Genomic DNA, 27479 nt, shown 5'->3' with positions numbered 1-27479 from the left:
AAGTGTTTGGGCTGTAAACAGCTCTGCAGGGATGTCAGGGGGCAGGAGTGAAGCTTCTGCACGTCTTAGCCCCATTAACTGTAATTATGTCACATTCCAGCAGACAGCTCTCCCAATCACACATCATCCCTCTGACTTAGCTTCCTTCCTTCCAGACAAATCAATGTGTGGAACTTGAAACTTGCAAAAACAAAAACCCGCAATCATAACGGTGATGCATTCGAGGTCGATCAGTGCATTGATAACAGGAATTGCACAGCACAACATCTTGATTTGATTCAGTAAATAGCAGCAGGATCAGGAGGGAAACAGCACAGCGGTAATGTGCTCAGAACTTGATCTAATGGACAGAGGCCCCGAGGGTGAAAACAATTTAAAGAAATAAAGAAAAGAGAGAAGAACAAAGATTGGCCCCTCTCACTTTACACTAATGTTTCTCAAAACAACACAGGGCCCACTCCTAAATCATCTAATGAAAAAAAAAGAAACTGATAACAAGGAACAATGAAAAACCATCCTATGCAATTTTTTTTAAGCTCCAGAAATTTCAGTAAAGGTGTTGCAGAACAGTCATTTGTTGATAGCCACGTAATGATGTTTAGACTTGGGTGGACTGTTATTTATTGACAGATACATGAGAGGAGCTGTCATCAACTGTCTGAACGTCAGCAACATCAGTCAATCAATAAGAAAATCTGTTCCACTTTCACACAGTCACTAGACACAGTCTTAGTTTCCATATCAGTCCAATGTGCCACAAACTGGGCTGAACATGTTCAATACAACTTAAGAGGAAAAACTGGAACTGGAATTTAATCAGTCTGTCAGTCATGTACAATTTCAGGGGTCATTAAATCACACGTAATAAGCCTTTTAACTCTGAATCATTATCAGCTTCACTGTGTTCAGGGCTGGAGCTGCCCTGTCGGAGCCCATTTAATAACTACCATCAGCTGCTTGTATGACTCACCAGTCTCTGCAGGATCCTCTTGCTCTTGTCGTCGGTGCAGTAGTCGGACATGATGCTCCTGTGGACCAGGACCAGGCCGTTCAGGAACAACCAGGAGCCGAACCAGAGCAGAGCGAAGACCAGGGTCCCACGGCGGGACCAGAGCCGGAGCCCCAGCCACCGGAGCAGGCACAACCTGCCCCCGCCGCCGCCGCCGCGAGCCCCTCCACCCGATACCAGTCCTCCAGGGAGCATGACCTCAGTGTTCACACAAAATCCTCCTCTGCCTCAGGTCTTCTGAATAGTTGCTGAACACTCTGCTGAAAAGATCCAGCACTGAAAAACTAAATTTAGATGCTGTTTAATAAAAAAAAGAAGTTAATTTGTTCTAATAGGTAATAAGTTCCATCATCAGCATATTTTGCAACTCCAGCTTTGGAAGTAGGTTCTCATTGTGCCTCCAGAACTCCCATGCTCCTTTGCAGAAATTCAGAATCACTGTTGTAATCCCAGAGCTGCGTCCTTCAGGCCGTTGTCTTTGTCCCCGTCCATGGAAACCAGAGTCCAACTGGTTTAAGACAGAAGAAGAGGAAGAAGAGTGCAGTTCATGCTCATCCCATCAGAGTGGTGCGTTCCGGAGCTGCCCTGACCTCCATCTTGGCTCCGCGCTGTTTCCACAAGAAAAATCCAGAGGTTTTGTTGTTTCATGCTGAAACTGGCTGATTTATCTTCTCACAGCGCGTCAACAAATGTTGAGCAACAGGAAATAACTGAGGAGCGGCCGAGTCACCAGAGGGCAGTGTGATGTGGCTGTGGCCCCGTCTGCGTGGCATCTGGACACACACACACACATACACACACACAATACTCTTAATATACGACCGGCATTGTACACACACTTGCATGGAAACATGAGAATGCACACAACCGCACACACAAACGGTTTCTCTAGCAGTCTGCTTGCTGTGAAAATACACTCTCATGCACTTTAACCCACACATACACACAGATGCTTCCACACAGTGTCTGTCTCTCTGTCAAACTCAGAGGAAAACCTCCCTGAGAACGATTCTACCTTCAAAATGACTGAGAGCTGTGCAGAGCTGCAGCTTTTTAATGAGCACCTTAAAAGGAAAATAGATGCAGGAAAGTTTCCTTGATGTCAGAAAATAGAGAAAATTCTGTTGGTTTCAGTCAAAGACTTTTTACTGCTCTGGTTCCTGAAAGAGTTGTGAACGGGGAAAAACATTCCATGGACTTAAAAAAAACCCAATTTAAACTCTGTTAAGTAAGAACTGATAAACAAACTTTTGCTAAACTCTTGAAATTGTAGAATTTTTTTTATTTTTACACCTTGTGGATTCTCAGCTTGTCGACAGAAAGACTTGAGTCTTGCAGAGTTAGAGGAGAATAAACTAATACACCATCTGTTTCCCAAAGTTCAGCGCAGCCTCTCTGACAGCTGTCTCGTTTCATGTTGAAAAAGATAATTATCTTCTCATTTTGCACGGTCAGACGAGACTCTCTCAGTCTTGTAGATTCTAAAGAGAGATCTTGTCAGTGACTGGTCTGGTTTTATCTGCTTCCTCTAACACAGAGACGTCTCAGTAGTCTGGTGTCCCTCAGTTCCTGTTTTCAGACATGCACAAACCCTTCCAATTATTTAGCCTTTATTACAATTTCCTCCTGTGGTTGTGGTTCCTTTCACTGAAGCATCCAAACCATGAACTGAAAGGGGGAAAAAAATTACAAACCACAGCTACCACTTTGGAGAAGGCAGATACTTGCCAGAAGTCAGCAGAGCGGAGCGCTGTGGAGCGCTGTCTGTCCTCCAAGACTCCCCAGATGAAGAAATTAGAAGTCCCCAAATCCTAAAGGAAGGAAAACCAGGAGATGGTCACTCAGTCATCTTCTTAAAATACCAGCATTGGTCTCTTGTTGATGGGAATGTGGGTGGTGAGGAAGTGAGAGCTGCTGCAGCTGTTTCTCAAAGTGTTCCCAGGAGATAAAACTAGATAGCTGCTATTTATACGGTCAGATAGACACCTGGACAACTGGACAGTGAGTGGAAACGTGAGCAGGTCTGTTTGTCTGTATTTAGTTAGTTAGTTAGTTAGTTTCATTTATTGTCCACGGTGTGGAAATTTGTTTTTGGTCTCATAAAAACAACAAGCAGGACAACAACAACAACACTTCCACACAGACATCTTCAGGGCAAACAGCAGGACAGCAGTGGCAGTTACATTACAACACATCAACGGGACATGGTGTTCAGTGCCCCAATTGCATTAGGAATAAAGGAATTTTTAAAAATATTAGGATTTGCCCTTGGTACTTTGTAACGTCTACCAGAGGGAAGAAGTTCAAACTCCCTATTGAGTGGATGAGAGGGATCGTTTGCTATTTTGACAGCTTTTTTCCTAAGCACTTCCTCGTACATACAACTTAATTGTTTCTGTCTTGTCCCTATGGTTTTTGAGGCAAGGTTTACTATTCTCTGCAGCTTGCTTCTTCCTTTAATGTTTAGATTACCATACCACATTACCATGTTAAAAGTTAGAATGCCCTCTATCAGGTTCTTATAAACTGTTTCCATAATGTGCTTACTCACTCTGAAGGAGTTGAGCTTGCACAGTAGATGGAGACGTTCGTTACAGGTTTTAAAGATATAGTCTGTGTTTTCACTGAAATTTAGGTTACAATCAATATATGTACCTAGATATTTGAACTTGTCTACCTCTACAATTTGTCCCCTAATTATAAGGGGCTGCACAGGGTCCTTTTCATGAAAAACAAGTTCCTGTGTTTCATTATCAAGCAGCAAATGAATAGAACTCTCACATCAAACTCTGATGGCTGTCGCTCAGATGTGACGAGCTGCCGACAAACTCTCCAGAACCTCTCAAATGTCTCAAATCGCTGCATTTAGCTGCTGCTCCTCACTGTCACATTTTACTTTCTCACAAATTCAAAGCAGACAGTCCTCAAGACTTCAAGTCCTCCAGTCCCACAGCCACGGCTCAGAGAGTCTGCAAGCGCCGCCGTTGACTCCTCACAGTCTCACAGGAGGATGGAGCAGATGTTCTTACAGAAGTCTCAAGAGATGTTGAAGAGGAAGGGGTTAAATGACTGTTCTCACTTATAGAATAAAAACAGGTTTTGTGATGCAGACTCCTACAGGTCTGAGAGTGGCCTGTTAGAGTCCCTGATCTGTTCCTGAGGTGGAAATCTGAAAGGATTTTTATCTAGCTGTCGACTTTAGTTTCTTCAAGGTTCTGTTTACATAAGCAGGGTGTTTGATTCGGACTATACATGACAAAGTGTGAAATTTTACAGCTTACCATTCAAAAAGATGCAAGCCCATGAGTTGGTGTCTCACAGATCCAGATGTCAGACAGTTCCTCAGAGGTCTGGTTTTTCTTTGAGGTGATAATCAAAAACTCAACTCAAACTTTTGGCTTCTCCCTTTTTTGAGTGTGAAATGATAGATGTTTGTTATCCTGCTCTAAAAGCAGCATTCACAGACTTGTTACACTCCACAACTTCAGAGATAATTCAGCTTCAATGGGTGGTTAACTAAAAAAACAAAAACAGGATTCAGGTTTAATTCACAAAACTGCTCTCCTTTGAAGAGATGATGATAAACTTGAGAACTGGGATTTAAGGCTGCAGCAGCTGCTTTGAGCCGGTCTGCAGGTGGTCTGCAAAAATACTAAACATCTCCAGTGGGTTGAAGAATGAAAAAAAACCTTGTTGTAATCCCACTGCCTGCGAGTCCAGATCTGAAAAAACCTCTCTTCCTCCTTTATGGAACAAAATGATCAATGTTTGTGATCCTCCAGTCCAGTCTGTGTCTCCTTCGGGTGCCAGGAACATTAAATGCCATGAAATCCTCTTAAATGACCTGAAGCAGCATCAGCAGGTCTGTGGTCCAGATGACTGAACTTCTCCATGTGCTGCACTGAGTGATCCTTCATCAGAAACCTGAGAGCAGCTGGAGGAGCAGGTCTCGGTCCAGCAGGTCCAGGATGCTTCAGCAGATCAACTTTTCCATCCAGCTGAGGATCAGAGCTGTAAAACCTTCAGTGAGCCCTGATCCTGGACTGTCAGGCAGCCGCCGCCGCTCCAGCAGACGTCTGCTGTTTCAGCGGCTCTAGTTTCTCCACACACACACTCCTGCTGCTGCTGCTGCCTCGCTCTGCCTCTCTGACGCTCCTCACTGTGTGTGTGTGTGTGTGTGTGTGTGTGTCACGCTCAGACTGCTCTGTTCAGCTCCATTCCTCTTCCTTCCTTCCCTGTTCAGTCTGCTGCACTCACTGCTTTTTCCTTTCCCTTTCCTTTCTTGCCCACAGTGTGTGTGTGTGTGTGTGTGCGTGCATGTGTGTGTGTGTGTTAGTGAGTGTGTGTGTGTGTGTCCTCAGGGGAGGCGGTTTCTCTGGCGTCCCTCCTCTCAAACTGGTGAGACACCCCCTGCCCCCCCCGCTGACTCTCCCCCCTTCTTTATATTTACACGCTACTGTACCTCTCTCACTCCTTCCCTCTCTCTCTCACTCTCTTTACCCCGTTACCACGGCAGCAAGTCTCTGTGAAGGTTCAGTCCCCACATGCAGCTTCACTGAGCCTCGCCAAATTAAAAGCTCTCCCCCATTTATCTCACTTTGTTCCTTCTTTCCTTACCCCCTCCCCTCCCTCCCCTCCTCCCTCCACTGCTATACATGGTGAGCGCTCCAATAACAGCAGCTTAAAGGGCCTAAGGCATGTTGGTAATTGCCCTATTTGTAAAAATGCCAATAAAGTCCTACAAACATAAAGAGCAGCAGCCGCTGTGAAAGCCGCTGCATGGGGAGTTCAATGTCTTCGGGGATGACAAGTGTTTTTTAAACTGCACTGAACTCTGTGTGTGTAATGTTAGAGTCTGAGGGAGAACACATACCACACTGATTAATAATGCAGATGATACAATAATAAAGCAGCAGTTAAAGACTTTTGGCCACTAGAGGGCAGTTCGTCTCTACACAACCTGACAACATGTTGTCACCTCCACAGCACAAGTCAAGTACTTTTAGATCAACTCATTGAAGACCTGTGATGTTTGTCTCCACCTGATGAACCTCAGTCCATGGCTGCCTCTCTTCTGGCTCAGTGTTTGGTCTCCACCAGCTTCTGAGGGAAACATCTCAATTCTACTGTGTCAGATGCTGTTTTGTTGCTTTCACTGGCCCCAGAGTTAAAGACACAGAGTTAGTAATGTCAGAGTCTAAACTGAAACAGGTGCTTGTCCTCCTCAGTCTGAGTCACAGCAAAACTTCTAAAAGCCAGGGCAAACTTTGTGGTAATCTTATAAAATGATTGGGGCGCCGTGTGGCGCCGTGGGTTGAGCTGGTGCCCCATGCTGAGGCTACAGTCCTCTCTCCCAACTGTAATAAAGGCAAAAACAAGCCCCAAAAATATACTTAAAGCAGAAGTAAGCGATCCGGTGGTTTTGGCTAACTTCCTGTCAGCAGATGGAGTTAGCAGTCCCCGCCCTCGTCCCTACGTCACCACATTCACGCGCATCCCTTGGCTGCACACACAGAGAGGACCGCCCCTTTATGCCGTTCTCTCTCCTCATTGGATAAAGGTTGTAGGATACAAGGAAAGTTTTCTCCTCGGCTTACAGCAGAGCAGAGTGACTGACAGACCCGTGTTTCAGACCAAACACTCTATATAAGTGATTGCTGTCGGAAGATATAACTATTTAAGACTTATATTAACACAAATATTCCGCTTACTTCTGTTTTAAATACAAGATTTAAAAAACCTTGACTTTTAATGAACCTCTGAAATCATGTCTGTAATGAATCATTCTGTTGCTGGTTACACTAAACAATTCATCAACCTGTTGCCCTGATGTTGCGTATTCAGAGTTTATATTCATTGTCCTCAAGACAGGATTCATTGTGAGATGACTAATGGGAGAAGAAAAAGAAAAAGTGTGAAGTCAACCTTTCTCTATTATTTCTCTGGTGACAGTTTTTTTTTTTTAAACAATGATCCAATCAAGAAATGGACTCAAACCAAAATGAATCTAAATCACATGACTTAAACTTTACAGAAACAGTTCATATCAGGCTGGAAAGTTAGTTTGATATAAAGGAAACATACAATTTACCAAGAAATTTCAAAATACACATAACTGTGACTGACAGGATAACAGAGGAGACCAGACCCAGGACCAGAGACTGCAGCTGTGTCTCCGGCTCTCACCCCGTCCCAGCAGAGCAGCTTCTCTGTGTCTGTAATTGCCAATTAAAGCATGTGGAAATAGCGAGCTCTTCCTCTCTGCAGCATTTTGGCAGTGGATCACAGAGCAGCGTTCTCGTTAACATTATCTCATCTGAGCCACCGTGCTACGGCCGGCCCCTTATCACAGGCTCCTCGTTAGCCTGGCCAATTACCTCAGGTCACTTGTTAGGGGCAGCTGCTTATCTAACCAGGTATCTTAATCCACTGAAGCAACTCTAGGAAAAGTTGCTGGCTTAGCGCAACGTCTGGAACATTTTCACCTTTATGTTTTCACAAGTTTAGTTTGAGGTGAATATGTTTTGCAGTGGAGGAAACTAAGACAGCTCGTCATGCTCATTAAATCAGGAGGGATGTGGGATAATTAACTGGGGAACATGCAGGCTTTTGCATTGGAGGTATTTGCAAGTACACACACACACACACACACACACACACACACACTCCACCTGTCCTTGAAGCACTGGCTGAATTCATGAGAGCGGTTTCATTGGCAATAAAATGTTCACACTCATCCAGACTGCTCGCTCCCCTGTGGACATGTTGTTGTGTTGCAGCTCCACCTAGTGGCCACTACACAACATCATGGATTTGTGGCATGAGAAGAAAAGAAAGGGAGGAGGGAAAATGTGGAGGAAAGGATGCACAGGACAGGACAGAAATTCTGCCTTAAAGGGATAGTTCACCCAAAATTCAAATTTCATTATCTACTCACCCTCATGTCAACTAAGAGCTGTGAGAAGTCCTCCGTGCCTTCTCTGAGTTACAGGGGGGTCCGCGCAGCAGTATTTGTCCATATAATGGTTGTGAATGGATACCAACTTTCTTCGTCCAAAAAGACACACCAAAAAACATCCAAATACCTCCATAGTGCTTGTCTGTAATGTCCCTCTTGTATTGAAGCCCCAACATGAGAAATTGTTCCGAAAAAAATTAAATAAGTCTATATTTTAAGCTTGTTTGTAGCGGAAGCTCCCAGTGTCTCGGTTCACTGCTCTTCCTGTGTCAGTGCAAATCTCGCGTGATTTGCACTGACCGGCGGAACAATTTCTCATGTCGGGGCTTCAATACAAGAGGGACATTACAGACGAGCAGTATGGAGGTATTTGGATGTTTTTTGGTGTGTCTTTTTGTCACGAAGAAAGTTGGTATCCATTCACAACCATTATATGGACAAATACTGCTGCGCGGACCCCCCCGTAACTCAGAGAAGGCACGGAGGACTCTGATAAATCTCACAGTTCTTAGTCGACATGATGGTGAGTAGATAATGAGTGAAATTTGAATTTTGGGTGAACTATCCCTTTAAATATGTAGGGAAAAAAACAATGTCTCCCACAATGTAACTGGACAGCAACAACATTATCATATCAATTGTTGTTGATATTGTTTGTTCTGTTTTAGTGTCATGTTGCTGCACATTCTTGAGCTGTAGAGGTCAGAACTCCTGAGCACCAACTGTGACATTTAATGACTGAACATGGAAGGAAATCAGAATATTTCTAGGAGTCGTTCTTTATTAGTTTGTTTTACATTGTAATCAAAGAACATTGAAAAGAAAAAAAAAACAACACTCTGGTCTTAAGATCTGGACTCTGAACACAGTCACTGCTCCTGGATCAACACTACTTATTCAAAAATCAGAAAACATTACTGCTGTTTTTAGATGACCCGCCTCTGCCTTCAGCTGATTGGGTGTAGGTTGTCCTCCTGCTCTCTGACTGGCTCGTCATACCTCTGTTCTATGTCCCAGTCCCTGTTGGAGAGACAACAGTCACAACGTTTCACCTTGAACCATCACAACCCTCTAGTTACTGATCTCATTCCTTTAAATACTGTTGTAGTTCCATCTATAAGAATACATGGTAACACTTTACACTAAGGTACACAAAATTAGAGTAGTTAATGAGTAACTAATGAAGAACTAATGAGGAACTAATGAGTAGTTAGTGAGGAACTAAGCTACACAAAATTACAGTAGTTACTGAGGAACTAAGCTACACAAAATTACAGTAGTTACTGAGGAACTACTGATTAATTAACTATTAGTTAATGGTCAGTTCTTCAGGAACCCCTGATCAAATTTCAGAGGAGTAGTTACTGAGGAACTAATGAGTAGTTAGTTAGGGAAATGAGATACACAAAATTACAGTAGTTACTGAGGAACTAATGATTAACTAACTATTAGTTAATGGTCAGTTCTTCAGGAACCCCTGATCAAATTTCCGAGGAGTAGTTAATGAGGAACTAATGAGGAACTATTAATGATCAGTTCTTCATTAACTCATGATATAATTTCATAGAAAGTTAATCACAACTTGATGATTAGCGAACTAGTTACTTCATCAGTACAGAATCATTACTCAATAAAATGTCCAGTAGTTAACCTTTATGACCTAAAGTGACACATAATGAGTGGTTTTTCATTTCTTCATCTTCATCTTTACATTAGTAGTTCCTTAAAAAAATCACAGACAGCAGGATTCTTTAGAAGATTTTATTCATTAATTTCAGACCACATACACATCAATATGACCATCCATTTTGCCTTTGAAATAAATATGATAGTTTGTCACATGTTTGGTAGGCTAAATGAATGTATCATGGGGCTGTGTAGTACTGTATACTGATCACACCGTGGTTCACAGTAAAGTTGTTTGAGGTGCACAAAATTTAGAGTAGTTATTTACTATGAAACAAATTTGGAATGAATGAGGAACTCACTATTAGTTAATGGTGAGTTATTCAGTAACTCCTAATCAAATTACTGAGGAACTAACTATTACTTAATCATTAGTTACCCTTTTTGTGTACCTTAAGGTAAAGTGAGACATCAAAATGACTAGGTAATGAGTACTGAATCATTAGTTACTCTTTTTGTGTACCTTATAGTAAAGTGAGACATCAAAAGGACTAGGTAATGAGTACTGAATCATTAGTTACCTATTTTGTGTACCTTATAGTAAAGTGAGACATCAAAATGACTAGGTAATGAGTACTGAATCATTAGTTACTCTTTTTGTGTACCTTATAGTAAAGTGAGACATCAAAATGACTAGGTAATGAGTACTGAATCATTAGTTACTATTTTTGTGTAAGGTACACAAACATTACAGTAGTTACTGATGAACTAATGAGGAACCAAAATAATCATTTGCCTCCATGTGCACCAAAATGACATAGAATGTAAAACAACAACAAAAACCTTTGTAACTTACTTGCTTAAAAAAAGTCATGTCTTTTATTTTGGAAACAAGATCTTCAATTCCGGTGGCTCACCTGTGCAGCTTTACTGTGAGGAGCAGTGAATTCATTTGACGACGATGAGAGAAGTAATGGACAGAGCAAGGAAGAGCAGAAGCTCCCATCTCAACTATATCAGAGACGTTCTATATCTCGAGGATGAGGATGTGACTGTACAGTATAAGTACATTTTAATGGTATCTCTCTCTTTTTTTATATATATATACAAATTCCGTAAGATTGCTCCTCAAATTTACTGTAAGATAACTTTGTCCAAAGTGAATTTAGCCCTCTAAAACCGACCGTAGTTTGGTTAAAGCAGATATCAGCTTCGCGGCCGTTTCGGCTAATGCTGCGTTCAAGGCAGGCTTTTGAAACCGTAAGTTACAGCTTCAAGTCACAACTACGACTTGGTAGCGTTCCAGGTAACCCGTAGCTCGTGTTTTTACCATCCTGTTGTCTGTGAAAGTTCCCTATAACGGCCACTCGTAACTTCCGACCCGTGAACTCGTACCAGATCGAACTGGTATGACTTCACAGGAAGGAAAAACACAAAGTACGAGTTTCTTTGAACGCACCATGAGTTAGCAGCCCCCGCCCTTGTCAGGCATCAATTGGTCCTCGTGCTACGTCACCACATTCACGCGCATCCCTTGGCTGCACACACAGCCCTTCATGCCGTTCTCTCTCCTCATTGGATAACACTTGTATCCCACAAGGAAAATTTTCTCCTCGGGTTACAGCAGAGCAGAGTGACGGAGAGACTCGTGTTTAGGCTGAAATACTTCATGTAAGTGATTGCTGACGGAAAATAGGACTATTTAGGACTTATATTAAAGGTGTACAGAAAAGAAAATTGAATTTAAGCCCACTCTGGGTCATTAAATTAGTGTAATAACTCATCTTTTAGACGTTGTAGGCCAAACTTTGTGCAAAATTCTATTTTTGAGTAAATCCAGGACGAAAGTGTGTATTTTTTTTTTCGCATTGGATAATGCAGGCGCACGGATTATACGTCAGCCTGTACACGATTCATCAGCCACTGATATTGGATCCGTCATCCGTCATTCAAACGTCTGAGACACGCACACACACACGGAGCTCGGGCTCGCCCCAAGCTTTGAATATCCCGCCCGCTCGATAACGACCAATCAAATTCGTTTTCCTCACTCGGGTAAACTCGTGTTGCAGCTCGTGACAACTCGGCGCGACAAACAGGACAAACGGCCATTTCTGTACACCTTTAACAAAAACATTCCACTGATATCTGCTTTAACCGAACGTTACATTGATGCTACGCTTGCACATGTTTTACAAAACATTAAATAACTTATGAACCGTTTATGATAGAGACGAGCTGTGAACAGCATCTGAATCGGGGGGGGTTATCCGCTTTCCGAGGGTCCTTGAATGGTGCCTCTACGACAACACGTGACACTGGAAGAGAAGCTAAACCGAGCATAGCATTGATGCTGAGGTTGCACATTTTTGTCAATATTTAATAACTTATGAACCGTATATGATAGAGACGAGTTGTGAACAGCATCTGAATCACTGGATTTTTTGAATGGTGCCTCTATGACAACAAGGGACGATATGCGTCATGTAACCACATGGTAAGGGAACAGAGCTAAACCGAGCTAGCATCAATGCAACACTTGAGCATACTTTCATAGAGGCACCATTGAAGGACCCTCGGAAAGCAAAGAATCCCGCGATTCAGATGCAGTTAACAGGTTATTTAATGTTTTGTACAACGTGTGCAAGTGTAGCATCAATGCTACATTCTGTTAACCGACCATAGCATCGATGCTATGCTAGGTCACTTTGGAGAAAGTTAGCATAGTAAAATTTGAGGAGTCATCTTACACATCTTCCAAAAAAAAAAAAAAAAGACAGATACCATTAAAATATCACTGTACGGTCACACCCTCATCCTCGAGATATCGTCGAAATGGGATTTTCCTTCTTTTGCTTTTCCCTGCATGGTCCATTGCTTCTCTTGTGGCATGGTCAATTGCTTCTCTTGTGCCAAGTGAATTCACTGCTCCTCACAGTAAAGATGCACAGGAAATGATGATCTCGTTTCCAAAATAAAAGACAAATGACACTTTGTAAATGACCTTTATGATAAGAACATTACTTCATTTGTTGTTTTTATGTTTATTTATTTAGTTTCTGAACATTAGTCAAGGTCAGGGCTTTATTTCTTATATATTAAGCCGACGTTATATTCAGTGCTTTTATTTTGAAAGCGTCTCGCCGAGACCTCATAAACTTCCGGTGCTACGGATTTTACCGGCAGTGTGTCTTTACCGGCAGAGTGTCTTCAATGCTAAAAGTGTGCCTAACTTAACTTACATGAAACGCCCTAGCACCTGGCTAATAAGGGGCACAAGGTTTGTTTTTGTTACCTTTTCATGTTATATTTATGTCCGGCTCGAGTTTGGTCGCCGTTGATAGTCTCATGTATGTATGGAACATGTTGTGGTTAGCGGTAGCTATTAGCATTGGCCAGCTCGGCTTAGTTAGCTTAGCTTAGCTCCATCTCACTTCAATACATTGAAGTGAGATAAAGCTAAGCTAACTCGTTGATTGTTTTATTAATGCAACAGGACTGTTTTGTCTGTTTGATGTGAGGTCTGGTAAGGTTAAAAACAGTTTATTGGATTAAAAACAAACGGTTAAAAATATTTATTTCATGGTAATACAGCACTCCATTTGGATATTGTCTTTTGACTAAATAGATAAAAAGGGAGTCAACTTACATTGAGCATGTTTTTATTTCCTTTACCCTGTTTTTAACATTTTTAACTCTTCCTTCTACCCTGTTTTTAACTCTACTTTCCCTACCTTGTTTTAACAATTGTAGCACTTTGAGATCGTGCCGATGAAAAGTGCATTACAAATTAAATTTATTATTATTATTATTATTATGATTGTTTATGTGATAAAAGCAGTTAAAAATAATTTCATTTATGTAAAAGGAAAGGTAACTGTATTTTATTTTCTTCTCATAGCTCTTACGGTGTGTCTGCAACTGAATACGGTCCATGGAATGAAGGAATGTGAACCATCAGTTTCATCATTTGTGACCATCATTTAGCTGGGGACGCTACACACTTGTTATTTTTTATTAGGCTATTATTAAAACAAGAAAGCTACAAAGGTTTTTCTTTTCTTTTCTTTCTCTTTTTATTATTATTTTTTTTTACATTCTATCATATTTTCTTGTGTGTGGACATAAAAAAAATGTTATTTTGGTGTACCTGTGCAGGTAAAATCTTATTTTGGTGCCCGTGAAGACAAAAGTTATTTTGGTGCACATAGAGGCAAATGTTCTGCCCTGAATATGTTTAATATGTTTAAAAGACACTCAAAATGACATTGACATGTTAATTTACCGTTTTCTACGTTTATATGTATTTCCGGCGCTTTTATTTTGAAAATCTCCCGAACCGGATGTAGGAAGTAAAAACGTAAACGAGAGGAAAAACGAGTGTGTGTACATCGTCTCACGGCCGCATCAATGCAGTTATCTCTCAGAAAGCAATGGTTGTAAGTGTTACACATAGTTTACAGGTTTGATAAGATGTGTTGATATATTTCAAGGGTATTTTGTGTATAAAAGTAACGGTTTAATGCCGTGCTTGTGTGACAGTAGTGTATATACTTACCTGCTAAGTTGCTTTGTTTTTTAGCCTGCTGTGCTAATACCTGTTGAATTAATATGAAGCAGTCAACACGTTGATACTGATATTTACATGACTGTTTATTAAGACACTTTTTTGTATCTTTCTTTTCTAGTTTTACACCGAATTCAGTGCAGTCAGAAATGCTGACTTAATGTGTAAGAAGATATTAAAGGAGCAAGCCGCTCACTTCCTGGCTCTTGAATAAGGAGTTTGGCTGGCTGTTTAATCTGTGTTCACGCAGGAGCATAACACATAGAGAGAACAGTACAGCAAATGATTATTTTGGTTCTTCATTAGTTCATCAGTAACTACTGTAATGTTTGTGTACCTTACACAAAAATAGTAACTAATGACTAGGTAATGATTCAGTACTTATTACCTACTCATATTGATGTCTCACTTTACTATAAGGTGCACAAAAAGAGTAACTAATGATTCAGTAATGATTCAGTACTCATCACCTAGTCATTTTGATGTCTCACTTTACTATAAGGTACACAAAATAGGTAACTAATGATTCAGTACTCATTACCTAGTCCTTTTGATGTCTCACTTTACTATAAGGTACACAAAAAGGGTAACTAATGATTCAGTACTCATTACCTACTCAATTTGATTTCTCACTTTACTATAAGGTACACAAAAAGGATAACTAATGACTAAGTAATGATTCAGTACTCATTACCTACTCATTTTGATGTCTCACTTTACCTTAAGGTACACAAAAAGGGTAACTAATGATTAAGTAATAGTTAGTTCCTCAGTAATTTGATTAGGAGTTACTGAATAACTCACCATTAACTAATAGTGAGTTCCTCATTCATTCCAAATTTGTTTCATAGTAAATAACTACTCTAAATTTTGTGCACCTCAAACAACTTTACTGTGAACCACGGTGTGATCAGTATACAGTACTACACAGCCCCATGATACATTCATTTAGCCTACCAAACATGTGACAAACTATCATATTTATTTCGAAGGCAACATGGATGGTCATATTGATGTGTATGTGGTCTGAAATTAATGAATAAAATCTTCTAAAGAATCCTGCTGTCTGTGATTTTTTAAGGAACTACTAATGTAAAGATGAAGATGAAGAAATGAAAAACCACTCATTATGTGTCACTTTAGGTCATAAAGGTTAACTACTGGACATGTTACTGAGTAATGATTCTGTACTGATGAAGTAACTAGTTCACTAATCATCAAGTTGTGATTAACTTTCTATGAAATTTGATCATGAGTTAATGAAGAACTGATCATTAATAGTTCCTCATTAACTACTCCTCGGAAATTTGATCAGGGGTTCCTGAAGAACTGACCATTAACTAATAGTTAGTTAATCATTAGTTCCTCAGTAACTACTCTAATTTTGTGTATCTCAGTTCCCTAACTAACTACGCATTAGTTCCTCATTAACTACTCCTCTGAAATTTGATCAGGGGTTCCTGAAGAACTGACCATTAACTAATAGTTAATTAATCAGTAGTTCCTCAGTAACTATTGTAATTTTGTGTACCTTAGTTCCTCAGTAACTACTGTAATTTTGTGTAGCTCAATTCCTCACTAACTACTCATTAGTTCCTCATTAGTTCTTCATTAGTTACTCATTAACTACTCTAATTTTGTGTACCTTAGTGTAAAGTGTTACCGAATACATTATACAGTATCCTAACATACTGAGACTGCTTTACCTGGACAGGCTTTGATCGCAGGGACTTCACTTGAATGTGTTGTATACTTCATATTAAAATGATAAATATATTATTGTTCATTTCATCCTCCCCCTTTGCTCGTCACTTTACACAGTTACACTTTTAAAATGATAAAGTATTCAGACCCTGAAAGTTCCTGTGGTAGGATTCACATTTATTCTTTCCTCCATTCTGGAGCTGAATGCAGCCACTACCATGCACATGGTAGACATCGTTGAATACTGTATAGTGTTTGGAGTTCAGTTTTTGTCTTCAGCAGACTGTCTGTGTCCTCTGTCCTGTCTCTCTACAGTTAAAGCAGAAGTAAGCGGAATGTTTGTGTTAATATAAGTCTTAAATAGTTATATCTTACGACAGCAATCACTTATATAGAGTGTTTGGTCTGAAACACGGGTCTGTCAGTCACTCTGCTCTGCTGTAAGCCGAGGAGAAAACTCTCCTTGTATCCTACAACCTTTATCCAATGAGGAGAGAGAACAGCATAAAGGGGCGGTCCTCTCTGTGTGTGCAGCCAAAGGATGCGCCTGAATGTGGTGACGTAGGGACGAGGGCGGGGACTGCTAACTCCATCTGCTGACAGGAAGTTAGCCAAAACCACTGGATCGCTTACTTCTGCTTTAAGGCCTGATGATGAGGTACACTGTCTTTTGGTTTTCCCCCTGACCAAGACACTTTACTCTGTTCTCTGAGCTTCTTTCACTCAGGTTGAGGTCTAGACAGTACAGGAGACTTTATGTCTTTGTCCCGACCTGCAGGTCACATAGCCTATGTGTCTATCTAAACTTTGTCCAATCAGTTTAGCTCGCCACAAGTGGACTTTCAAGGTCAAGACTCAACTCAGAGTAACCAGGAAGTTTCTGAATATTGTTGTAAATGGAAAATTGAAGAAGATTTGAAGTGTTTTCTGAAGTCATTGTAAATGCCAGAGAGTGATATTTACATTATGTCTCAATATGTTAAACAAATTCTTAAGTGAAGGTCAGGTGCATCAACACTGTAGGCTACCTGTGCTGAGCAAATGTACTTAGTTTGCACAAAAAGGAATTAACACACATAGACACACACACACACACTGTCAGTGACATACACTTTGTTAGACTCAGACCTGTGATGAAGTGACAGTATCTATATTTGGTAGGCTATATTACGCGTGGTGTAACCATAGCAACAGCAGTGCTATGTGGACTGGCAGCTGCACAGCATGAGTGTGCTGAACATGTGGCAGAGAATCAGATACAAAGAGCCACAGATGGAGAATAGATCCACAGACATCAGCTCAGGCCCACAGACATGAGCCAAGCAGTTTTGTCTGTGGCAGCGAGCGCTGCTGCTGCCGCTCGCCTCCTAATCCACTACACAAACAGAACTGCTGGGAAATCAACTCTCACACACAGCGCTGCAGCAGGGAGATTAGCAGGCTGTTGACGGCTTCTCTCTCTGTCCGATGAGCTGCATCGTCAGGTCAGTGAGGTGAGTTCATGACCTCAACAAAACTTCATGTTTACTCTCCGTTCAGGGCATTCAGCTGACTGTGGGTAGCCTACTGTTGAAACAATACTTTGTCAGAGCCTTTCAGCAAAAAAACATGTTTTTTGCAGAATAAATCAATAAATAAATATGGGTTAGAGTTAGTTATAAAGGAACTGATCCAATCTCAGATCTCATAATCTCCAGTACCTACTTTTGATATTTGATGTTACAGAACAAAGTTGTGTTCAAAGTCTGTTCAGACAGTTTAAATTGTGATATTTCAAAATACAGCAAAGCATAAGGAAATGAAATATTATCACCAAAATACAAGGAACTATTTACATGACTATAGCTGCTTTTCATTGAATGTTAGCATGCTAACATTCATTAAAAGGCACTAAACTGGCTGGAGTTGAGGTTCTCAATAGCTTCTTATTTTTTCTTCTTATCAGCTACTTAAAAGGTTGTTGGTCTTAAAGCAGACGTTGACCTGATTGCGGTGCTAGTTCTCAAGTCAGGAGAAAATGATGTCAATATAAAAAGTATCTGACTTGGAGAATTGACAGAAAACTCCCTCTCATGTCAGAACAACAACTCAGGGCGTAGCCAGGTTGTTGATGTCATCCAAGGAGATTAAATGTTTTGATTAATGCATTAATTCAGTCCTGTGGGGTCGTGTTCAAAGGTGGACCAGCAGACCCATGTTACATCCCTAAAGCCTCGTCAGTCCATCTCGATCTGGAAGGTTTTAGTGAAATGTGCTACTAGACTCCCATGTTCTCCAGCCTGATGAGTAAACAACTGCTAAAACTAATGTAACTCTACAAAACCTCCAGGATGATGGAACAAAGAAATGCCAGAGGCACTGCATGACATTTCATGTTTAACATCAACACACATCTTTTAGTACATAACACACAGTACAGATGAAGAACACACAAACACAGCAGACAGTAGACAACACGTTAAGGCCTTGAAAGAAGCTTTTATTTCAACCTCACTTCAGACACTCACACAGTGCTCACATGTACAAATGTCACAGTTTGAGAACAACAAACACTTAAACACAATACAATACAAACAGTGTTGATCAGGATTTTCTGACTTTTGTGTGTCTGCATAGAAAACACATGATCCTGTTCCTCTTTCTACTTTTAAAGGTTTGATGCCTTGTGCCTGTGTGTGTGTGTGTGTGTGTGTGTTTCTATAACCAGGATTGTATCCTACCAACTGTCAAACATGTTGTGCTTTGGCTGGCAGGTCGTTTGTCACCTTCAACACCGACACATAGAACTCGTTCTGATCTGATGCCTCAGTAGTTAAAGTTCCATTGTGTTTAAACAGAGACTATTTGATTAAAGTTAGAGGGAGGGAGACATGAGGAATTAGATTTTCTCATTTTGGAGCACGAATCCCCTCAAATAAAAGTAGATTAAATTGCATCTTTAAGTTATGGAGTTATTTGGCAATAAAAGCTTGTCCTGCTTGGTTTATGAGCACAGCAATCTACTAAGAAAATAATAACTTATTCCCTTTAGAGGGACACGGAGGCCATTTTTTTCTGATTTGTGATCAGTGCCCAAGAAATATTCATTTTAAACACGTGTATGTAGCGGTTTAATTATTTTTACTTCAAAAGATTCAGTTCTCCAAGCTAGAACTGTTGCCTGTTTGAGAGCAGCTGGACCTGACTGTTTTTAATGTTCTGATATTCCATGATCCCTCTACCAGTGTTCTCTCAGACCTTTAACTGGCGTGTTCAGTCTCCTTACTCATTGATCTCGTCCTCCTCGTCCTCAAAGTTCTCCTCGCCGTCGTTGGCGGTGGCCTCCTGGTACTGCTGGTACTCGGACACCAGGTCGTTCATGTTGCTCTCCGCCTCCGTGAACTCCATCTCGTCCATGCCTTCGCCCGTGAACCAGTGCAGGAAGGCCTTTCTGCGGAACATGGCGGAAAACTGCTCCGAGATCCTCTTGAACAGCTCCTGGATGGCCGTGCTGTTGCCGATGAAGGTGGCGGCCATCTTGAGGCCGCGGGGCGCGATGTCGCAGACGGCCACCTTCACGTTGTTGGGGATCCACTCCACGAAGTAGCTGCTGTTCTTGTTCTGGACGTTCAGCATCTGCTCGTCCACCTCCTTCATGGACATGGGGCCGCGGAAGACGGTGGCGACGGTCAGGTAGCGGCCGTGGCGAGGGTCGCACGCCGCCATCATGTTCCGGGCGTCGAACATCTGCTGGGTGAGCTCGGGGACGGTCAGGGCTCGGTACTGCTGGCTGCCCCGGGCCGTCAGAGGAGCGAACCCGGGCATGAAGAAGTGGAGTCTGGGGAAAGGCACCATGTTGACGGCCAGCTTGCGGAGATCGGCGTTGAGCTGCCCGGGGAAACGGAGAGAGGTGGTGACGCCGCTCATGGTGGCCGACACCAGGTGGTTGAGGTCTCCGTAGGTCGGCGTGGTGAGTTTCAGGGTGCGGAAGCAGATGTCGTACAGAGCCTCGTTGTCGATGCAGTAGGTCTCGTCTGTGTTCTCGACCAGCTGGTGGACTGACAGGGTGGCGTTGTAGGGCTCCACCACCGTGTCCGACACCTGAAGCACCAACAGATCAGACATGAGGTGATGTTTGTAAAGAGGAAAGACAAAGACAAGAAGTGAAAGCATTACCATTACAGTTTTTCTCGATTGCTAAGACACATTTCTTGAAAGCTGCTCTCCTTTTTAAACTGTGAACACAAACCCCAGTTTTCAAGCTACATTCACAAAACCTCAGACTCTTCTTGCAAAACCAAACTTTCACCTCAAAACAGTTCAATCTGTTCTCAGAACTGAACTATGTTGTCAAATTGTGCCCCAAGAGTCAATCAAAATTAAAAACACTACTGAGCAGCCACTAAACACTACATAGAAAAATAGAAAACACAACGCTCAGCACATGAAGCTGTAGAAATAAATGTTTATTGTTCACTGTAGCTAAATGCATGTTGCAAAACAAAAAACCTGTGCATTTACTGTAGCACTTCTTTCCTTTCCTTTCTTTCACCCTCCTCCTTCCCTCTCCATATCATCCCCTTTTCCTTCCTTCTTCTTTTTTCTTCCCAGTTCATCCCTCCCTCCCTCCCTCCCTCCCTCATCCTCTCTTCCTTCACCCTGTCGTCTCTCATCTTCTCCTCTTCCTCTCCCCCTCCTCCCCCTCCATAAATGCATGTTGCAAAACAAAAAAAACCTGTGCATTTAGCTCTTGTAGATAGTACTAATTTTTTTTTTTTTTTACAAAAAACAGAAATCCTGTGCATTTTACACGTAGCACTTGTACAGTACAAAAAGAAGAAATCTTGTGCATTTAGCACTTGTATGCAGTAGGTCTACGTAAAAATAAAGTACAAAAATATACAAATGAGAAGTGCGTACTGTAACTCAGCCACAGCATCATTTCTCCGTACTGGGTCAGGCCACAGGACTTCATCCTGAACTGGCTCATATATAGTATGTATATATGTTCCCTCACATCATTAGCTACAAGTGTGATCAGTTTTGAGTTGTTGTGTTCAACCGGTAACACCCGTGCTTTACTTGTGTATGACTTTTGCCACCTGTGCTCAGCATTATGCAACACAGGTGCGTCACAATGAAAATGTGTTGGTAAGTTGTGTCTAAACAGGTGAAAAGTGCTGATAGTTTTGCCAAAAGAGTGATGGATTCAATCAGTGGGTTCAGGCAACTGAGAATTTGGTTTAGACAACAGGGTTTAGTGTTTTAGCAATTGAGAAAAACTTCTTTCTGTAATTTTTTTGTTTGTTTGTTTTTTTTTAAATAAAGAGAGAAACGACACCTCAAGACATAGGGAACAAACAGGGTTGCCTCCTCATACCTTAGGTGAGGGCATGACGCTGAAAGTGTTCATGATCCGGTCTGGGTACTCCTCTCGGATCTTGCTGATCAGCAGCGTGCCCATGCCTGAGCCGGTGCCGCCCCCCAGAGAGTGAGTCAGCTGGAAACCCTGAGGGAGGAAGATGAAGTTGTTTATTTCTGTCATTGTACAGACAACAGGGATGAAGATGGAGGAACAATGCAGTCATTTTTGATCTTTTTGTTTATGTATATATTTCGTATTATTTATGCATAAGGAAGTAGTTTTTCATCCTTTATTTAAAGGTATATTTCAACATTTTGGCAGATTCACCTAATTCTTATGTTGTCCCTGTTTCTAGATCGGCGGGGCAGAGCTCGGCGTGGTGCGCTGTATTTCTGCCTTCCCCTCATCAAACTCATCAAATACACAATCCAACAACTCCAAAACACTCTGGTGGACAAGTTGTGACCTGCACATTCACCACGCTATGAAATAATAATGTAACATTACGGAGTTGTTTTCAAGGTAAATACGTAGCTGGAACTTCATTCCAGACACGGCTGCTGGGCGGAGTGATTTCAAAAGCGCAAGTAGTTATGAGTATTGGCTTCATGTGTCGTAATGTAAAATAATTATACGTTATTATTTCATAGCGTGGTGAATGTGCAGGTCACAACTTGTCCAGAAGAGTGTTGTGGAGTTGTTGGATTGTGTATTTAGTTTGATGAGGGGAAACGTGGAAATGCTGTTCACCTCCGTTAGCTGAGCAGCTCACGTCTCTGCCCCACCGATCTAAAAATAGCTTGCACCGACAATTAAACTGCTATGACTATAGGGATTATGGAAATAGGCGAATTGCCAAAATGTTGAAATATCCCTTAAAAAAAATTAATCGAGAACATACAGTCCTGAAACCTATGTAACTCATTTAATTTATAAATTTATAGATTTTGTAGTTCCGAAAGGTGTACTTTAGCTCCACCCACAGTGGATTAACCGAACCAATGAGATTCTTTCTGCCTCCTACAAGCAGCTCTCCCTCAGAAACATTACAAAAGTTTAAAACCATTAATGTTGTTCACCTGGAGACAGTCGCAGTGCTCACACTCCTTCCTCACTACATCCAAGACTGAGTCCACGAGCTCCGCCCCCTCAGTGTAGTGACCTTTTGCCCAGTTGTTCCCCGCACCTGTCTGACCTATACAGACAACCAATCAGCACCGAGTAAATCCATGTGTGAAATGTAAAATGATCACCACAACAGATGGGAACATGCATGCAGACACACACTCTAGTGGTGACCCAGTTTTTTGGGGGACTGGAGGACTGGGAGGCTGGTTTTACTCCGACTGAGACATCAGTTACACAACAAACTGGAGTCACTTCAGTTTATCTGCTGTTAAGACTTGTAGCTGGAAAGTTTCACTGCTGCTGCAGCTCTGTGCTGTGTAACCACACATACCTCCCACAACTCTTAAAGCTGCAATAACTTTGTTTCTTAAATACCAGCACAAAACACACTTTGGATTGTTGCATGTACTCTCTGTTAGTTGTAAAGATTTGGTTCTGTTGTGTCTCAATCTCAGACGTGTTTCAGAATAGAGCAGTAGCAGTAAAAGAGCCAGATGTTTCCCTCAGGAGCTGGTGGAAACCAAACACAGAGCTAAAAGACAGGAAACACTATGAATTTAGTAACGCTATGAGTCCCATAATAACATCCTATAACTGGTAGAATGAACCTATATGTAAACCCCGGTGGCCTGATGGTGAAAAATCTGATTACACTGCAAAAACTCAAAATCTTTCCAAGAATATTTGTCATATTTCTTGTCAAAATGTCTCATTTCTGGTCAAAACTAATCTCTTTACACTAAAAATAAGACCCATCACCTAAAAATTAACTTGTTTTTAGATCATTCTCACTTGTTTCAAACACATTTTCACTTGAAATAAGTAGAAAAATCTGCCAGTGAAAGCAAGTTTTTTGTACTTGTAATGAGGAAGAAAAACTTGAGTGAAAATATGTTTGAAAGAAGTAAAAAGTGTCTAAAAACAAGCTACTTTTTAACCTTCCTCGGGTGTTCGGGTCACCAGTGACCCGTTTTCAAGTTTTAAATGCATAGAAGTACCACATAAATTTGTTTATAGAATCAAGACTTTTTGACTTTGTCAGGAACCTCTATTTAAACAAAATAAAGCAAAAACATTTTTTTTTCACAAAGTTCTAAAATGCTCTGGTTAAAATTGTTACATTTGTGGTGTTCGGGTCAAATTTGACCCGGTTATAACGATAAGAACAATAATAACTGTTAAACCTGAAATCACAAGTGCAAAACCAACCTTTTCATGGTTAAGGAGCCTAACAACGTAACCAAGAGATGAGAAACAAATGGGATGATAAATAATTGTTTTAGTGTGTTTTACAGCTGATTTAAGACTCGGGTCAAAACTGATCCTAACACCATAGATGGTGGCAGAAAGCTGACAAGAGGAAGGTTCAATTGAAGTCAAGGGTCATACTGACAAAAAAGGCCCAGTGGCCCACACCCAAAAATATTAAAACCAATATTTTCATGGATAAGGAACCTAACAATGTAACCAAGAGAAGAAAAACAAATTGGATGAAAAAAAAATGTATTTAGTGTATTTTACAGCTGATTTGAAATACGGGTCAAAACTGACCCGAACACCATAGATGGCAGTAAAAAGCTAAGACAAGATGAAGGTTAATGTGATGAGTCCTATTTGAAGTATACTGAGATTTGTTTTGGCTAGAAATAAGACAAATATTCTTGGTAAGATATTTGAGTTTTTGCAGTGTAACTTGATGAAAACCCTGATGGTTAGTATTATTATTACCGAAGATGAAGTTATCTGGTCTGAAGAGTTGTCCGAAAGCTCCTGAGCGTACGCTGTCCATGGTCCCGGGTTCCAGGTCTACCAACACCGCCCGGGGGACGTATTTGTGTGCTGCAGAAACAGAGAAGACCAAAACACTGAACAACCAATCCTGCCCGGGCTTCCTGTTAGTTTTAATAGGTAGAATAACAAATGTGTGTAAATGTCATTTCTTTTGTTTCAGTAGAAGCCAAACTTAGACCAGCAGCCACTAAGTGGAAGTGTGTGACTCACAATGAGTCACACACACACACACAGAACCCTGATACTTACAGGATGCCTCATTGTAGTAGACGTTGACTCTGTCCAGCTGAAGAGACGAGTCACCCACGTAGTTTCCTGCTGGGTCGATGCCGTGCTCATCGCTGATCACTTCCCAAAACTGACCCAGTCACAGCAGCAGCACAAAAAGAGAGGAGGAGAAGAAAAGACTGAGTTACCACCTCTCTGACATCTGAGCTTTTAATGGGACCAAATCATTCTGTGAGGAATCCTGTACACTTGCAAATTACTGAAACACAAATCGACAAACTTGCCATAGTTGTTGTGGATATGAAGCACAATACTGATTGAAAATAGCTTCATATTTTGAAAAGTCTATAGGCCATCAGAGTCTGCACTGACACAGCAGACTGCAGTGCTTTGTAGACACTCACTTCCCTTTCCTCCGATTACTGCTGCTTAAAGGGATAGTTCACCCAAAATAGAAATTTCACTCATTATCTCCTCCCTCTCATGTGGACTAAGGGCTGGGAGAAGTTTCAGAGTCCTCCGGGCCTTCTCTGAGTTACAGGGGGTCTCGGCGTAGCAGTGCATGTCCATATAACGGTTGCGAACAGAGCTCACTTTTCTTTGTCCAAAAAGACACACCAAAAAACATCCAAATACCTCCATAGTGCTCGTCTGTAATATCCGTCTTGTATTGAAGCCCCGAAATGCGAAATTGCCCCGAAATGAATGAAAAAATGAAATAAGTCTATATTTCAAGCTTGTTTGTAGCGGAAGCTCCTCTTCTCTGAAACTTCTCCCAGCCCTTAGTCCACATGAGGGTGAGTAGATAATGAGTGAAATTTCAATTTTGGGTGAACTATCCCTTTAACAAGTGTGTCCAATCAGGAGGAGGAAAGGTTCAATTTCTTCTGTCAGAAAATAGAATAAAGCAAAACAAAAGTCATAACTACAGCTGATGGGTTAGTTGTCAGCTATTTCTTTCCCCATCTCAAAACAACACCATCCATCCATCCATCCATCCATCCATCCATCCATCCATCCATGCAGCTGACCTGGGACAGAGGTATAGACTGTATAAGGTACTGTAGCCTCTGTGACATCACCCATAGGATTCTGAAGAACAGATTTGAAGCTCAGAGTGAGCTGCTCCACCATCACTACCTTGACAATGACGACTCCTTTAAAGGGATAGTTCAACATTTTGGCAAAATGGCCCATTGCCATAATCGCTATTAGTCATAGCAGGATGTTTGTTACCTTTATTTGTCGGTGTAAGCTATTTTTAGAACGGCGGAGCAGAGCGGCAGGCTGCTCAGGGCTATGCTATGGAGGCTAAAGGAATTTCTTGGTTTCCCTCATCAAACTCATCAAATACACAATCCAACAACTCAAAAACACTGTCGTGGACAAGTTGTGAGCTGCACAATCACCACGCTATGAGATAATAACGGAACGTTACGAGACGGAGCCGTTTAAGAGGTAAATTCATGCAAAACTGCTGATGCGCGTTGCATTCAGGGACAGTTTTTCAGCAAGCAGACTCTGTATTTACCTCGAAAACGGCTCCGTTTCGTAACGTTCCATTATTATCTCATAGCGTGGTGATTGTGCAGGTCACAACTTGTCCACGAAAGCGTTTTGGAGTTTTGGGATTTTGTATTTGATGAGTTTGATGAGGGAAACCAAGAAATCCCATTAGCCTCTATAGTGTAGCTCTGAGCAGCCTGCTGCTCCGCTCCGCCATTCTAAAAATAGCTTACACCGACAATTAAAGGTAACAAACCTACTGCTATGACTATAGCGATTATGGCAATGGGCCAATTTGCCAAAATGTTGAACTATCCCTTTAAGTCCCAGAGCTGGGCCATATGGACTTTGGTGAATAACTTGCTCACCTCAGGCCCACTGGTCACTGACAGTGGCCAGAACCTGAAGTAATATACATGACTTTAAGGCTACATTAAAAGTAAACAGGTGGATTATATTAACAGTTATTTAGAGAGCATGTCTTAACACTGCAGAGAGAAGAGACAGCACCATGGACCACATATTTGTTAGCTTTTTCAGAAATCGTTTAGCTGTTGTTCTGAATTAAGGCACCTCAGCAGAATTAGCCTCATCTCATCTGGCTGTTTGAGGGGTTCATCAACAGGCGTGTGTTTAAAATAATAACCTTGTCAAATCCTGTGATTACTAAAACTGACTTGTGCTTTTTCACATCAGTGAGATATTTATGTGCTGTTACATATTCATTTAAAACTCTTAATTTATGGAGGTGCTGAGAGTAGTTTGATCTCTGTGGTTTGACACCAGAGCTGCATCCTGACCTACATCTTGACCATTGCTACACAGCTGTTCCTCTATTTTCATTTACAGCATTGGTCTTGCTCAAAAGAAATTATCGCCACTGTTACATACTTTCCACACAAAGACATAGGAGTTTATTACCCAGAAGCCATTGTGGTTACAATGACTGTTCATTTGTTTGCTCAACTTTCTTCCCTGGCTCTTTTGACCATCAGCCCACAGGATTCATTGGAATAGCTGAGCGTTTGGTCAGAACCTCCTCTCTCTCTCTCTCTCTGTGTGTGTGTGTGTGTGTGTGTGTGTGTGTGTGTGTGTGTGTGTGTGTGTGTGTGTGTGTGTGTGTACCCAGATTCCTTAAATAGTCTCACAGTGGCTCACAGAGTTCACTTCACTCCCTCTCACCACTGTGATAAGTTTATTACAGCAGAGGCTCCCTACGTTCATTCATTCTTTCATTCTTTCATGTATTCATACCAATTGGAAACTTTAGGCTACATGATGCTTTATAGTCACTATTGAATTGTTTGTTTAAAGTCAACAATGAGAATCATTTGACACTAGCTGTTTAAACAAGGAGATTGACAGTAGCAAGCCTACTTGTACTTTTTTTTTTTTTTTTTTTTTTTTTAACTTTTGCCTCCACTACATTTCTATGAAGCACTCTTACTTTGAAACAGTCTTAAATGGTTGAATTAATTGTCTTTTATTTTGAAACATGTGACCATTCTCTGTGTTCATCACTGGAGATAAAAAAATAAAATAAAAAAGTCATAACAGGTGAAGGTTCTTTTAGTTTTAATGTCTTCTGTGTTCACGACAAAGAACATTAAGGTAATTT

At 41.3% G+C, this 27479-nt stretch overlaps 2 protein-coding genes across 2 annotated transcripts in view; both read right to left on the bottom strand.

The window, feature by feature from the left end:
* Window positions 1–1621, bottom strand: part of dipk1c (divergent protein kinase domain 1C) — a 51973-nt gene extending 50352 nt beyond the window's left edge. Inside the window, exon 1 of the mRNA XM_083995464.1 lies at window positions 971–1621. Coding sequence (XP_083851590.1) covers window positions 971–1204 — 234 coding nt within the window. The 5' untranslated portion in view covers window positions 1205–1621. The remainder of the gene's footprint in view (window positions 1–970) is intronic.
* A 7238-nt stretch (window positions 1622–8859) lies between these two features.
* Window positions 8860–27479, bottom strand: part of tubb6 (tubulin, beta 6 class V) — a 403096-nt gene continuing 384476 nt past the window's right edge. Inside the window, exons 3-8 of the mRNA XM_083995822.1 lie at window positions 24377–24485; window positions 24065–24175; window positions 22288–22403; window positions 21224–21352; window positions 19130–19944; window positions 8860–8987 (exon numbers count right to left, since the gene is read on the bottom strand). Coding sequence (XP_083851948.1) covers window positions 8915–8987; window positions 19130–19944; window positions 21224–21352; window positions 22288–22403; window positions 24065–24175; window positions 24377–24485 — 1353 coding nt within the window. The 3' untranslated portion in view covers window positions 8860–8914. The remainder of the gene's footprint in view (window positions 8988–19129; window positions 19945–21223; window positions 21353–22287; window positions 22404–24064; window positions 24176–24376; window positions 24486–27479) is intronic.

This window comes from Trachurus trachurus (genome assembly GCF_905171665.1).
Source record: "Trachurus trachurus genome assembly, chromosome: 20".
Taxonomy (NCBI): domain Eukaryota; kingdom Metazoa; phylum Chordata; class Actinopteri; order Carangiformes; family Carangidae; genus Trachurus; species Trachurus trachurus.
The sequence above is the reverse complement of the archived record's forward strand: the minus strand, read 5'-3'. Positions and strand labels throughout refer to the sequence as shown.